The 15,694-nt window shown below is 44.5% G+C and overlaps 1 protein-coding gene across 1 annotated transcript in view; it reads right to left on the bottom strand.

Annotated features, from left to right (window-relative positions):
* Positions 1–797: 797 nt before the first annotated feature.
* The window catches only part of EEF1A2 (eukaryotic translation elongation factor 1 alpha 2), a 30,481-nt gene continuing 15,584 nt past the window's right edge, over positions 798–15,694 (bottom strand). The window contains exons 3-8 of the mRNA XM_073607442.1: positions 13,797–13,976; positions 12,370–12,666; positions 7,485–7,635; positions 5,082–5,338; positions 3,765–3,999; positions 798–1,150 (exon numbers count right to left, since the gene is read on the bottom strand). Of these exons, the coding sequence (XP_073463543.1) occupies positions 1,023–1,150; positions 3,765–3,999; positions 5,082–5,338; positions 7,485–7,635; positions 12,370–12,666; positions 13,797–13,976 (1,248 nt within the window). The 3' untranslated portion in view covers positions 798–1,022. The remainder of the gene's footprint in view (positions 1,151–3,764; positions 4,000–5,081; positions 5,339–7,484; positions 7,636–12,369; positions 12,667–13,796; positions 13,977–15,694) is intronic.

The raw sequence follows: 15,694 nt of genomic DNA, 5'->3' as shown, positions 1-15,694 counted from the left end.
TCAGCAGCAGCGTTTTCCTCTCCTCACCCCAGTGCAGTATGGGAGAATCTAGCTGCTTGCCATTGGCAACAGAATTCATTTTTCCTCCAGGCACCCCTTCCTTGTGGTTGAGCTCTGGCTGGTATTTTAGCTGCCTTGATGGTAGAAAAAATGAATTGTTGTCAAATTGTTGCCTAGAGATACATATAATATTTTTCTCTAGGCAAAGCCTTTAATTTTTTTAGTTTTGAATAAAGTGAGGAAGGGTTAGACCCTCTGGCAGGTTTTTAGACCCAGTCTTAGACCCCATTGGGGAGATTCACTGGGGATTTGTAGTAGTGACTAGTGCAAGCAAGAAATAAACCAAGAACGCAACATTCCAGAGTTGTCCCAGAACCAGAGGTGAGGGGAAATTTTTCCAAAGGTCTTTCTAAGTGAGGCATTCCCCAGTTTTGGAGATATTTCCTTTAACTTCCTGTTGCATCAATGGGACAGGAAATGAAGGGAAAGTTTTCCAATGGTACACTGCAATAAAATCCTGAGATATGAACCAGCTCTAAGACGAAAGAGACCATAAGGCCGATATTTCTCCCAAAAAAAAAAAAAAAAAAAAGTTGGCAGCCATTTTGTACTCTAAACCGATATAGACTGTAATACAATCTCATACCTCAGAAGAAACTCTAACGTAAAAAAAAAAAAGCAAGAGGAGGCCATTTTGTAAGGTAAACCATATTTTTGGGTGGTCTGCGTCCCCGTTTCCCATCTCTTCTTGTTTCACTGGACACTGTCACTAGTCACAAAGAAAACCAGGAGCCGTATTTAATGATGTTGAACCGGTTTTATTGGTAAAATGGACACTAGGGGGTCACACGGTGGGGCATGCTTTTCCTCTTGAAGAACTTCCATTGGACTTTAATCGTAAGCATCCAGTCGTTGACATATAGGCTTTTACAAGCACATGGGCTGGCGTGCGCCTCAAAGGTAAGGGGGCGGACCCTCTCGGAGGGGCAGGGCTTGTGAGCCAGGCGCAAGGGGCCTGCAGTTCATTTGCCAGCCTTCTGGGCCTTCTGGGCGGACTTGGTGACCTTTCCGGCACCTCCGCTTTTCTTCTCCACGCTCTTGATGACCCCAACAGCCACAGTCTGCCTCATGTCCCGTACGGCAAAACGCCCTGAAGGAGAGATTTTGGGAAGGAGCACTCAGGTAAAGCTAGAGATATTCACGCAAGAGAAAAATAATTTGTGCCTCTAATTTTGTAATCCAGACTTTTTATCCTTATAGTTCACATAATTGCTTTCATAGGTGGTGCCTTGGTTAGCAAAGTTATATAATGGCCCACATGGGTAGTGACTAGGTCAGCAAGGTCACATAATGAGCCACGTCGGTGGTGCCTAGATCAGCAATGTCACATAATGGTTCTTGCGGGTGGTGGCTAGTTTAGCAAGGTTACATAATGGACCTCACAGGTGGAGCATAGGTCTGCAAGGTCACATAATGGCAATTGTGGGTGGTGGCTAGGTCAGCAAGGTCACATAATGGCTCTTGTGAGTGATGCCTAGGTCAGAAAGGTCACATAAAACCCTTGTGGATGGTGCCTAGGTCAGCAAGGTCACATAATGACCCTCATGGGTGGGGCTCAAGTCAGCAAAGTCACATAATGGCTCTTGTGGGTGGTGGCTAGGTTAACAAGGTCACATAATACCCTTTAGGGGCCATACCTGGCTCAACAGGGTTATATGCATCTCATGGGTGTTGCCTAGGTCAGCAAGGTCACATTATGGCTCTTAAGGGTGGTCCTTAGGTCAGCACCTCGGGTTAGCTCACCTAAAAGCCTTATGGGTGGTGCCTAGGTCAGTGAGGTCACATAAAACTCTTGTGGATGGTGCCTAGGTCAGCAACATCACATAATGGCCCTCGTGGCTGGGGCCTAGGTTAGCAAAATCACACAATGGTTCTTGTGGGGGATGGCAAGGTCACATAACAAAATCACATAATGGCTCTTGTGGGTGATGGCAAGGTCACATAACAAGGACATAACATTTACATAATAGCCCTTATGTGTCTAGGTCAACAGGGTCACATTATGGGCCCCATGGGTGTTGCCCAGGTCAGTAAGGCCATATTATGGCCCTTAAGAGTGGTCCTTAGGTCAGCAGGGTCACATAAAAACTTTGTGGGCAGTGCCTAGGTCAGCAAGTTCAAATAATGGTTCTCGTGGCTGGGGCCTAGGTCAGCAAAGCCACATAATGGCTCATCTGAGTGGTGACAAGGTCACAAAATAACAAGATCACGTAATAGCCCTTATGAGTCATGTCTAGGTCAACAAGGTCACATTTTGGGCCTTGTGGGTGTTGCCTAGGTCAGTAATGTCACATTATGTCCTTTAGGGGTGGTCCCTAGGTTTCAAAGTCATATAAACACTTTGTGGATGGTGCCTAGGTGACAAAGGTCACATAATGGCCCTTGCAGGCAGTGCCTAGGTTGGCAATGTCACATAATGGCCCATATAGGTGTTGACTAGGTCAGTATGGCAGGACCATGCTCCAAAATATACAAAGCTGGGCTCCACCCATAATATTTAGTATGTTGAAAGTATATTAAAGAAAGTGTGACAGAGACTGTGGACATATTACAGGAGATGGTCAGAGGCTGGAAGTTCTGTAGGTGTAGATGCCGACTGGAGATGGACTGATACTGGAAACAGGTGACAGCTGAAAGATCTCTGCATGGTCCCTTTAAAAATCAATCCTCCCACTACTAATTGCTGGGGTCCATAGACAGCACAACAAGAACCTGACGGCTGCATGTGGCCTTCAGACAGCAGGTTTAGGTGTAGGGTCATCAGCCCTGGTTTTCCCTCTACTTTTATCAGATGATATAATTAGTTAGATTCCGCGCTTAGGAGTGAACTGGGCTGCTGCCTCCCCTAAAAAAACACCACTAGTAGAGCAAGCCATTTATAAATGTATACAAAGAGGTAAATGGCGCTGCCCATAAGCTGAAAAGCGGACCCTCAAAGGTGAGTCACACTTCACATCAATGTAATAAATGCAAGTGCTAGTATGACCAAAAAGTGTATATGTGTATCCAAGACAAGTGGCCAAAGTAATAGAAAAAACTCTAAAGTGCAGTATGCAATGACAAACTGATATAAACTCTAAAGTGCAAAGATTTCCAATTTTAGTGTATAGTACACCTATTGGTGCACTACAAGTGCAAAAATACCATGGAAATAATATATCCAAAATATAAATTTGTATTTTCAAATCATTTTTTTTTTTTTTTTTACATTTTTTTCGGATCATGGTATTTTTGCATTTGTAGTGCAATTACTTTTCTATTACTTTGGCCACTTGTCTTGGATACACGTATACACTTTTTGGTCATACTAGCACTTGCACTTATTACATTGATGTGAAGTGTGACTCACCTTTGAGGGTCCGCTTTTCAGCTGATGGGTAGCGCCATTTACCGCTTTGTATATATTTATTTTTATCAGATGATGTCATATGATGATGCCTTCTTAATATTCAGGCAAGAGCATAGAACTTGGGCTAAGGGACAGCACCTGACTCTGCAAGGGGTCAGAGACCCTTAAAGCCAGGGTATAACTCTTGGCCCAGATGTGGGAAGGTAACATTGCATAGACTAGGGTGCCTGGCTTTATGGTAAAAAGCTCTTGGTACCTTTTAGGCACAATATTAATATTTAGTAGCCATCACGGGCTTGCCATTCCAATAAAAATGTGGCCTATTGCCTGAACTGTGGTATTGGTGGCTACTCACCAAGTGGAGGGTACTGGGAGAAGCTCTCAACACACATGGGCTTCCCAGGAATCATCTCTACAATGGCTGCATCTCCGGACTTCAGGGCCTTGGGGTTGTCCTCCAGCTTCTTACCGGAACGACGGTCAATCTTCTCCTTCAGTTCTGCAAACTTGCAGGCAATGTGAGCAGTGTGGCAGTCAATGACAGGGGAGTATCCAGCGCTGATCTGACCTGGGTGGTTCAAGATGATCACCTGCATAGAAGGAAACCAGGAAAGCTGTAAGTGGGGCAGAAAAAAAGGGCAAAACAAGTGTTTGTTATTTTTTGGGTTCCTTTATAGCTTGTTATGGTTCTCCAGAAACCTTGGTAGATTATCTCCATTCCCAGAAACTTTTCACTAATGATCCAAGTCACTGTCATTAGATGAGGCTCTACTAGAGGGCATATGACACACTATTACTATGCTCTAAAACAGGGGTCTCAAAACGTTCAAATCAAAGGGCCAGTTTACTGCCCTTCAAACTTTAAGAGGGCTGGACTGTGGCCAATAGGAGTAGAAAATGCCTTGGCATTGGTGAGAGTAAACAATGCCAAATGCTTGGTGGTCAGTGGGAGTAAAAAAAAAATACATTATTGGTGTCAGTGGGAGGACTAGTGCCTCATAATTGATGTCAGTAGGAGAATTAGTTCCCCATCTTTGGTGTCAGCAGAAGGATAGTGTCCCATTGATGTTAATGGGAGAAATAGTGCCTCATATCAGTGGAAGGAATAGTGCCCCAATGACCAGATAAAGGCAAGCAGAGGGCAACATCCAGCCCACAGGCCACAGTTTGAATACCCTGCTCTACATAAGGGGTCACCATACTTTCTAAACAAAGGGCCAATTTACTGTCCTTCAAATGTCCTGGCATCCACAGGGAGTAAACAGTGCCCTATTTTTAATGTCAGTTGGAGGAATAGTGCTCCATTGTTGATGTTAACGACAGGAATTAGGCCCCATTGTTGGTGTCAGTGGATAGAATAGTGGCCCATGGGGTGACTAAAGGCAAGCAAAGGGCCACATCTGGCCCCCAGGCCACAGTTTGAAGACCACTATTTTAGAGCAATATAAGGAGGTATCACTTAGGCAACAACAACTTTGATTGGACTTCAGGCCAGATCTTAGCCAGTTCATGGTTCTTCTAGGTGTGTTGATGTGGGCACTAATGAGGATTTAATAGTGAAATAGTATGTGCCCCATTCCATACAAATCTCTTTTTGGAGGAATACACCAGAACGTTTTTTTTTTTCTTATTAGATGACTCAATAGCATGGTTTTCAAGCAGGTTTACAGACCTGAGAGGTGAACTGGGCAGCCTCCTGGGGAGGGTCAGCCTTGCTGTCCCCGCACACGTTGCCACGGCGGATGTCCTTCACGGACACGTTCTTGACATTGAAGCCAACGTTGTCGCCAGGCAGAGCCTCGCTGAGGGCCTCATGATGCATCTCCACAGACTTTACCTCAGTGGTGATGTTCACAGGGGCAAAGGTCACCACCATGCCGGGTTTCAAGATGCCAGTCTCTACTCGGCCCACGGGAACTGTGCCGATACCTGCAGAGCATAGGGAAACCTTCTCCAGCAAACAAAGAAATACTTACTAAGCAGGACTAACAGCAAGGAGCTTGAGTGTAAGTGAAACTAAATTTAGGGAACAGCTACATTACTAGCCTGCATGAGGATAAACCTTCTAAACCATTAAATGTCTGCATCCCTCCTCCCATGATTTTCTGCTGCTACCATCTGCTGCTGAGTAGTCACAAGACTATCCCAGAAGAGGATAAAAATCGCTTAATTGGCTAACACCTTTCGTGTAATTTACCATGTCTATCCATGTCTATAATGTCTTATTCGCACCTAGCCCAATTATTTTTTTTGCTATTTTTTAATAAAGACAGGAATGGTCAAATGCCCTGTTTCTTTTTTCAGTGTTTTGGTGTCTTGGGGGAGCTTCTCCTTTACCTCCTTTTCCATAGACACAACAGGAAGTGAAAGGAGAGGAAATCTTTCTAAAGTGAGGAGAAATTCCCCATGACAGTTATCACCGAACATGTGTCCCCATTGACAATGGTTACTGGGGCAAACCGAGATGGTGACTCTCAGTGGGAACCCAAGACAACAATGAAAATGAAATTTGGCATTCCAACCCTACCCTTCTTATTTGAAAATGTACAAATAATGTGCTACACATGTAATGGATCCACGTTTGGTGCTCCTCTACCTTGGATCACTCAAAGCCCATTGTTCCAAGAAAACAAGCAGCAAGGAAACCATTTGTGACTCTTTTTTCAAAAAAGGTTATATAATGGCCCTTGTTGCTGGGACCTAGGTCGCCAAACTCACATAATGGCTCCTGTGGGTGGTGGCAAGGTCACATAATCAGGTCACATAATAGCCCTCATGGGCCATGTCTAGGTAAACACAGTAACATTATGAGCCTCGTGGGTGTTGCCTAGGTCAACAATGTTACATTATGACCTTAAAGGGTGGTCCCTGGGTAGCAACAAAACATAGAGATGGTGAATCTCCCAATTGGGAACCCACGACAACAATGAAAACCAAAGTGGGATTCCAACCCTTCCCTTCTTTATCAAAAATGTACAAATAATGAGCTACAGAATCGAAAGGGAGTAGAACTAAGTGAATCAGTGATGAAGGATAATCTGTGTGACCTAGTAGCCAAGACGATTTGTAGTTTTTTTGAGTTGGAAAGGGCTAAAACTTGTCAGGTTTTGCAGGCATCCCAACAAGTGAGAGGCTATCGCTCCACAGTGTGTGGAATTCTCTATAAGTTGTCACCACAACAATAGTCCCCATTGGAAGATTTCCCTTCTATTTTTGTTCTGGTGACAATTCAAATTTTTGGATTTTCCTTCATTTTCAGTTTCAATGACAATGGCCACCAGGACAAATAGTGGGGGTGAATCTCCACAGCAAGAACACGGACTAAATATAGGTTCCAATTACTCACCAGTCTACAAAAACTACCAAAAAGTTCTTCATATGCACATCAAGAGGTCCCACCTCCATTTGGCATGTTTATCAAGCAAAGTTCAAACTCTGTAGGACACACTGGGGGTTATTCACTAAAGGCAAATCCACGTTGCACCACCTGTAGATTTTTGCTTGCACATGATTGGAAGATAAAATCAGCATAGCTTCCCCTCATTTAAAATCTTCCGCTCAGATCTACAGCGACTGCACTTCCAAGTGTACTTTCAGTGCACTTTCAAGTGCGGTTGCAGTGCAAAGTCGATCTGCCTTTAGTAAATCAACCCCATTGAAATCTGATTATATAATCTCCGTTGGATCCATCTAAAACTTAAGTTGTTCATTGGCCTGTCTGATTGGATACAACTAATTGGAATGCTTAGTTCGACCCTCACATGACATGGCTGTTAGTAAGATGATTGTTAGGTAAGCCCTCAAGTTATATAGTTGTTGATGTATCTAACGAACATTGTGCAAAGCTTGCAGAATCATATACTACTTAAAACAACCTGCCTTTTCCTGCCCTGAAGATGGTTAGATTGAGCTTCAATGTCTCACTACCCTCTGTTGCTTATAGCCACCCAAGTTCCAATATTTGTTTGCAGCAGATGTTTGGTTGAGCATTGTGAGAGATGCTATGCGGTTGAGCTCTCTCTTCTTGCATCACAGCTCTCCTGCTCTGCAATGAAGTTGCTTTAGTGCTACTTACCGCCAATCTTGTAGACATCTTGGAGGGGCAGTCTGAGAGGTTTGTCTGTGGGGCGAGTTGGGGGCAGGATTGTGTCCAGAGCCTCCAGAAGAGAAACTCCACTGGCGTTGCCTTCTTTCCTCTCCACCTTCCATCCCTTGAACCAAGGCATCTAAAGAACCAAGAGGCACATAAGAGACAACCCAAATGCAGAAACCAATCCAGGGATGAGAAATCCAATCAATGCATGCAACATACATTCTAAAAAGTTTCAGGTAATAGCAGTAACATTTCATTAGATAAATGTCTGGTCTTGGGGTGGTTGGTGAAGGATAGTATTGTAATTTTCTCTCAACTTTTTGGAAAAAAAGGAAAACCTAATACTAAGTTGGGTAGAGTAAGAAGAGTCTGAACCTTCTGTCAGGTTTTTCTTGCTGTCGGTGTTTTGTTGGGAATATTGTTCCTCACTTTATATCCTAGAGACATGCCAGAAGATAAGTGGAAATCTCTCCAAAGGGGACAGGAGATCAAAACATTGCCACCAGAGCAGGTGGGAGATTTCCCCCTACTCCCATTTCCAGTGATTTTTGGATTTTGGATTTATCTTCAGTTTCTGTCATGATGTTAAGAAATAAGGCAAAATCTCACCAACAAAGAAATAGGCAGAAATAACCAGCCAAAAGAAAAACTTGTTTTGTAACCAATTAAATAATGCAAAAATAACTCCCAACACCAAAAAAGTCCTAACCAAATTCTGACTTAGTAGGCCAAATGGGCACCCAGCATTGAAGTGAGATTCAGAATGGGGACATGCTCCAGCATTTAGGAAGTCAGTATGTGTACAGGATGTTCTCAGGTCTCCTACTGTGCTCTGTAGCGGAAGTTTGAACACAAAATTTACGTCCCATAACCTCATCGCTCTATCTTTGGTGGGATAGTCGCTTTTTTGGAAGCAAAGCCCCATTTCACCCCTCCCCCCTTTACATTTCATGTATAAATTGAGCACAAAATCTACTTATTTTGAACACCAAAATCCTTACACCACGTTAACATTTTGTGCAACCTTCAAATGGGCAAAAAGAGCACCAGTTGGTTTAATGGACCATTTTCTAAAGCATTCATTCCTTTTAGTCTGCGCATCCTTTGCCTAGTAATTTACACTAAAAAATGTCAATTCCCCTCGTAGTTTGGGCCAATAGGGAGTTGTAGAAGGATGGAGGGGATGTCCCTGCCCTATACTTTCTTAATATAAGTCAAGATTTCTTATTAAAGTACCCTGTGTTCTGAGTACCCAGGGCACTTTTGATGATAGGCAAAGATGTGAGCAAGCAACTAAGGGCACACAGACTACATACATTTAATAACAGGTTGTTAAGATCTGTTCCATCACTACTACTCGTCTGTAGTACCAATCAGCAGAATAGAGCTCATTAGCTCTGAAGGGTGCCAGTTGGAAACTGCCAATATGTGTCTGAGCCCAGCTGTTGCCCACTCTGATTTTGCCTCCTGAGATCTCCTTCTATCACATCGTTATTAAGGTTCTTTTGTATGGACCAGTGCTCTTCCAGTATAAAGTGGTCTTCAGCAGTGCCACCTTGGAAGTTGTGGTCTACAAAATGCCTTTCAGAAAAAACTCCATCATCCATCCTCTTCATCCTCTGGTGAAGAGCTGGTCCTCAATGTACTCCTCAATAATCTGCTTTATGGACGTGTCCTACTCCTGGCACTCCAGATGTCTCTCCAGTTTCAGTTCCTCTGTATGGACTGGTGCTCCTCCAGTATAAAGTGACATTTAGCAGTGGCACTTTGAATATCATGGTCTAGCAAATACCTTGTAGAAAACTCCATCCTCACCACCAGCGTCTCTGGTAAAGAGCTAGTCCTCAAGCTACTCCTCAATAATATGCTCTATGGATGTGTCCTACACCTGGGATTTCAGCTATCTCTTCAGTTCCAGTTCCTCTGTAAGGACTGGTGCCCCTTGAATCCAAAATGGTCTTCAGCAGTGCCACCTTGGAGATGAAGGTCTACAAAATGGCTTTTAAAAAACTGCATCCTCGACACCAGTGTCTCTGGTGAAGAGCTGGTACTCAAGATACTCCTCAATAACCTGTTTTATGGAGGTGTCCTACTCCTGGGACTCCAGGTGTCTCTCAGGTTCCAGGCTTACTTGGTCTTCCTGACCCTCTCTTACTTTCCTCCATTCTGTTCCACCAGCAGAGCCAGGAAGACAGACAGGCAGTGTCTACCTTTCCATCTCCTAATGGATGCCAGGCATACAATACTGACAACAGCTAACTTTAAAGTGAACCTGTTAGTACAACAAGCTAATGCTGACTTATCTCCAGATAACATCACCAGATATCTATTATCCCGATTCTTGCATGCTGAATAGATTGACTTAGGTAAAATCAGCCTGCCCATAGATGGTTCGAATCTCGACCGGTCCCAGATTCGAACTGTCTATGGCCGGCTTTAGACCTGGAACAACCAACACATTCAAAAGTTCAAACTCATCCTGGTCAGGGGCTTACAAAGTAGTGAAGCAAGGGCTCAGTTTGACAGCCAAGTCAGCAATGGCTGCTCCTATATTTCTTTCCCCACAGGTCCCCTTTAAATGATCTCAATCCTGATCATATGAAAATATTTATTCCCTAATGAATGTCCTAAGGTCTTATATGAGCCATTTATTTTTAATGCCTCTTTAATGTGTCTTTAGGTTCCTTTGCCCCTCGGGAGGTATACTGGCCCCGCCCACCCACTGGAAGAGCGATGTAAAGGCCTTGTTTGGATGGCAGAGGTTCTGCTTGTGCTGGCAAGCTGTCCTGGTCTTTTTATAACCGGCTTTATAAGATCCGATGTCCGCGGAATGTTCTCGAAGAGCCAGATTGACAGCAGTGATGAGTCAGGGCCCCGTATAACTAAATGAAGACATTGCGGGGGGGGGCAGGTGGCAGTGGCGCTTTTCAGCGCTAAGTGCAAGCTTGCTTTCCTCAAGATATTAGCACCTGCAAGTAGCACATTACACCATACACACCACTGATGCCGTGTACACACGATCGGAAATTCCGCCAGTAAAACTCCGATGAGAGCTTTTTGTCGGAAAATGCGACCGTGTGTATGCTCCATCGGTCTTTTGCTGGCGGAATTCCAGCCAGCAAAAGATTGAGAGCAGGTTCTCTATTTTTCGGTCGGGAAAAGTTCCTATCCGAAAATGCGATCGTCTGTACAAATTCCGACGCGCAAAATTCCTACGCATGCTCTGGAAAAATTCGACGCATGCTCGGAAGCACTGAACTTCATTTTCTTGGCTCGTCGTAGTGTTGTACGTCACAGCGTTCTTGACGGTCGAAAGTTCAGAGAACTTTTGTGTGACCATTTGTGTGCAAGGCAAGCCGATGGAAAATCCGCTCGTGCGTACGCGGCATTAGTCACGCGACCAGAAGGCAATGGCGTTCCATTGTCCGCGACCCAAAGCAAGCATCCGATACAAAAGATTATTAAAAGCTTAATTTTACAAAAAGTCTGTAGAGAAGAAAAATCTACATCAAGAGGAAGTGCAATCCTAAAGTGTAGCTTTCCCCAAAACACAACAAAAATTGACCCATGTACATTTTTTTGTTCAAAATGGATATAGTTAAAATATGTTATCAATGCCACCGTGCCAAAAACATATTATCATGCAGCTTGTGCAACCACCACAGAAGCTGGAACCGAGAACCGTCAAACAGTTTTGCTGCAATTTAGGGCTATTTCTAACATAAGCTGCCATAGATGGTTTACAGGAGGTGAAGGGTGAAATGTTTGACACTTGGCAGGCAGAGCGTGCCTCTAATGGAGTCCAAATGCAACATATTCCTCTTTGATTTGATTTCACCTTTGATAACAAAGTTCTCAAAGTACTAAAATAATATATATTACAATAGGAACACAATTCTGATTGGCTTATGCCCAATCTTGCTATGGTTGCAATGTTTAAGGCTGGGTTTACACCTAAACCAGCCGCGGATCGCACAGTAACGCTGTCCGTCCCTGTTCTCCGTTTCAGGGACGAATCAGGGCAGAATCTTTCCCTGAATTCGGCCCTTAAATGGAGGCAAAGACGCACAGTGCAGTGCGCTCCGCAGCTGCCCCGGAGACATGTGAACCGGCTCCACAGAGAGCCAGTCATACTCTCCTGCTATGCAAATTGGATGCGGGCAAACCCGCATCCAATTCGAATAGGTGTGAACCCAGCCTAATGGGTCAGTCCACCCAAAACTGGTATTTCAGTGTTTGGTGGATGCTGAAAAATTAATCCCCCTGACAGTTTCCTCTACCTCTCCGTGAGACCCCCAGGTCTACACATCTGTTCTCATTATGAGGGGTTCTCAACATCTCTGGGCTGAGCTCTCAGGTCTGTACACCTGCTGTGCCCATAATGAAGAGTTCCCACCATCCCTGTGCTGCGTTCCCAGGTTTGTACACCTGATTTGCCCATTATGAGGGGTTCCCTTTTATCCCTGTGCTGAATTCCCGAGTCTATACCCCTGATGTGTCCATTATGAGGGACTCCCACTATCCCTGTTCTGGGTTCCCAGGTCTGTACACCTGCTGTGTCCATTATGAGGGGTTCCCACCATCCCTGTGCTGAGTTTCCTCAGTCTGTACATCTGCTGTGCCCATTATGAGGAGTTTTCATCATCCCTGTGCTGAGTTCCTGGGTCTGTACACATGCTGTGCCCATAATGAGGGGTTATCACCATCCCCGCACTAAGGTCCCAGGTCTGTACACCTGCTGTTGATATGCAACCACAGTGACCCCATGCAGCCCTTGGAAGCACACTCCAGCTGTCTACCATAGAACTGCTAACAATATCCAGATGCTGTTCTATGGTGAGACTTCACTTACTTAGGTGTCACTTACATTTGGGGATGGTTCTAGCATGTTGTCCCCATGCCAACCAGAGATGGGCACAAAGGGCACGGTGGCCGGGTTGTAGCCAATCTTCTTGATGTAGGCGCTGACCTCCTTCACAATCTCATCATATCGCTTCTCGCTGTACGGTGGCTCGGTAGAGTCCATTTTATTGATGCCTACAATCAGCTGCTTCACACCCAGGGTGTACGCCAGCAGGGCATGCTCACGGGTTTGCCCGTTCTTGGAGATTCCAGCCTCAAACTCACCCACACCGGCTGCCACGATCAACACTGCGCAGTCCGCCTGCAGGGGGCAGGAAAGAGAGCGATTATCTATTGGACAGCTATCTATCCAACTATCCCACCCATCAATCAACCATCCATCCATTAATCCATTTATACACTCTTCTATCTATCTCTCCAATCTCTCCATCCATCTATATCTATCTATCTATCTATCTTTCTATCTATCTATCTATCTATCTATCTATCTATCTATCTATCTATCTATCTATCTATCTATCTATCATCCATCCATTTATACCCACGTTCTATCTATCCATCCAATCTCTCTCTCTCTCTCTCTCTCTCTCTCTCTCTCTCTCTCTCTCTCTCTCTCTCTCTCTCTCTCTCTCTCTCCCATCCATCAATCAACCATCTCATGGCCTGCTTCCTCATTGGCGGGGAGGAGATTTAGTGTGAAAATAGCGAATAGCAAAGAGAGCGATTATCTATTGGACAGATATCTATCCAACTATCCCACCCATAAATCAACCATCCATCTATTAATCCATTTATACACTCTTATATCTATCTCTCCAATCTCTCTCTCTCTCTCTTTCCTTCTATCTATCCCGTCCATCAATCAACCAACCATTCATCCATTTATACACCCTTCTATCTATCCATCCATCTATCTCTCCAATCTCTCCATCCTTCCCTATCTATCTATCTATCTATCTATCTATCTATCTATCTATCTATCTATCTATCTCCCATCCATCCATTATTCCAATCATCCATTTATACACCCTTCTTTCTATCCACCTATCTATCTATCTCTCCCTCCAATCTCTCCATCCTTTTTTTTCTTTCTTCCTTCTCATCTATCTCTCCACCAGCGCCAGTGGTGTTTTTTTTTCTCCCCTGCCCTCTGTTGTCACACAACTAGGTGGGATCGGGGCGCATTGCCCTGCGCCCTGAGCCCACCATTTTTGTAGCTTATTAGAGCCTCTGGCTCTAATCACGTGCTTCAAACAAAACATACCCCTGCCATTGGATTCCATAGTCCGGTGCCCTGTATGTAGATCAGGGGGCCAGACGCATAGATGGGGGGGGCCGCCACCACTGACCTCTCTCCCCCCCCCACCCCCTCTCTCTCTCTCTTTATCCATGCACCAATCCAACCCTCCATCCATCCATCCTCCTTCTCACCTGTGATGTTCCAGTAATCATGTTCTTGATGAAGTCGCGATGCCCGGGAGCGTCGATGATGGTGATGTAATATTTGGTGGTCTCAAACTTCCACAGAGAGATGTCGATGGTGATTCCTCTCTCCCGTTCTGCCTTCAGCTTGTCCAGAACCCAGGCGTACTTAAAGGAGCCCTTCCCCATCTGTCAGGAGAGGAGATCACACATTATAATGGGCTACACCCGGGGCAGACCCTTCCCTTACCTTGTGTCATATGTACACCTGTGTATGGCCGTCCTCCTCCAGCTTTATGATCTTTTATTCCATACAACTGTTTTGTGCCTTCACGATTCTCTACTACGAGTCAACCAGACATGGTCTGTCTGATTGAAAACAAAGTCTCTGCAGTCTTTAATGATGTGAAACACCCACAATATCACAGTCTACCAGCCAGCATGGGATCTCCACCACCAGGGCTTTATGTTTTCCATTCACTGATACAAAGCTGGACTTTGAACTGGAAGTAATGATGTGAATAAGTGATGTGGGCACATTAGATGAAGTATGGATTTAATAAGGTGTCTAATTTTAAGCAACAGAGAATGTTATATATGTGATTTTTTTTTTCTAAAGGTTTTATCATTCTGTTTTTCTGAACTTGAGCTCTATACAGTATGGCCAAATCCTGGACCCCTCTGTCAACTACATAACACTAAAGCAATAGAATTTGGTCCAGGGCCTGCCCCAGCCTGTGATTGGACAATGAAGGGGGAGCAGCACACTGCTTGGGTCATCCCTCTGAGCACTGAATGTGTGAGAGCGCTGACCTCCCTGTGCAGGACATTACAGGAGGAGGATGAAGACAGATTCACTTACCTAGGCTGGTTCTATGTAGGAATACAATTGGAGGTCCTAATTAATACATAACTACTGTATGTTATACCCTGTTTCTTTTTTGGGGAAACAGGGTAGTAGATGTAAGCACTAAATGAATGAGGCTAAAGCATTGTGAATCATAAAAAGTCACCCTTTTTTTATTCCCTTTGATGCCTTTCGGTGCTGCTGATCTCCTGCAGCCACTTTGCAGTCACTTCCTGCCCACGTGCACTCCAGAGACCGCTGAATGGCATTCCTCAGGGAGGATTTCCTGATGGTGACTACAGTGGAAAATGGCTGTGCAAAGTACAACCTGTTGTCTCCACTTGCAGCCCATGTAAGAGGGTGACAACAATCAGGAGGCAGGGACAGAGCGTTGTCACCCCATAGCTGGAAGTGCCTCAACAACGACCTTCATGGCAGGATCACCAGGGATTATTTTAAATCTGACCTCCGTTCTTCCCTTTAGTCTTGCATAGTTATATAGGCTCCTCTCCTTGACTGAAATGGCTTACTCTGATTTCACTGCACACTGCGAGCTTCTCACAATGTGCATTAGAAGCTCCAGCAAGTCAGAGCCTGCCTGATTTCCTGGTTGGAGGACATTCAGAATCAGCTACTGGCTCCTGCTGCTGTCAATCAAAGTCAGTGAGCCAATGAGGAGAGAGGGCAGGCGAGGCAGAGCCACGGCTCCGTGTCTGGATGGACACACAGAGCTGCGGCTCTGCTCGGGCGCCCCCCATAGTCACAGATCTAAAAAATTATTAAAAATGACATTACTATGTTAAAGCTGCTATGAGCTGATTGGACTGAGTAATGAGTGATTGAGTGGGGATGAGTGATTGGGTTTACATAGATGATTTATTATTATTAGTCTTTATGTATTAATATGTATTTATTATTCCTTATCATTTATTACTTAGGATAAGTGATTGGGTTTACATTATTTATTAAAATCAATGCGCACTGCGCTTGTGAAACCACAAATAATAATAATAATTAGTGCTGCTACTTAAATAATAATATAATATCAACCAAGTGAAAA

Source organism: Aquarana catesbeiana, linkage group LG12 (assembly GCF_042186555.1).
Source record: "Aquarana catesbeiana isolate 2022-GZ linkage group LG12, ASM4218655v1, whole genome shotgun sequence".
NCBI lineage: Eukaryota > Metazoa > Chordata > Amphibia > Anura > Ranidae > Aquarana > Aquarana catesbeiana.
The sequence above is the reverse complement of the archived record's forward strand: the minus strand, read 5'-3'. Positions and strand labels throughout refer to the sequence as shown.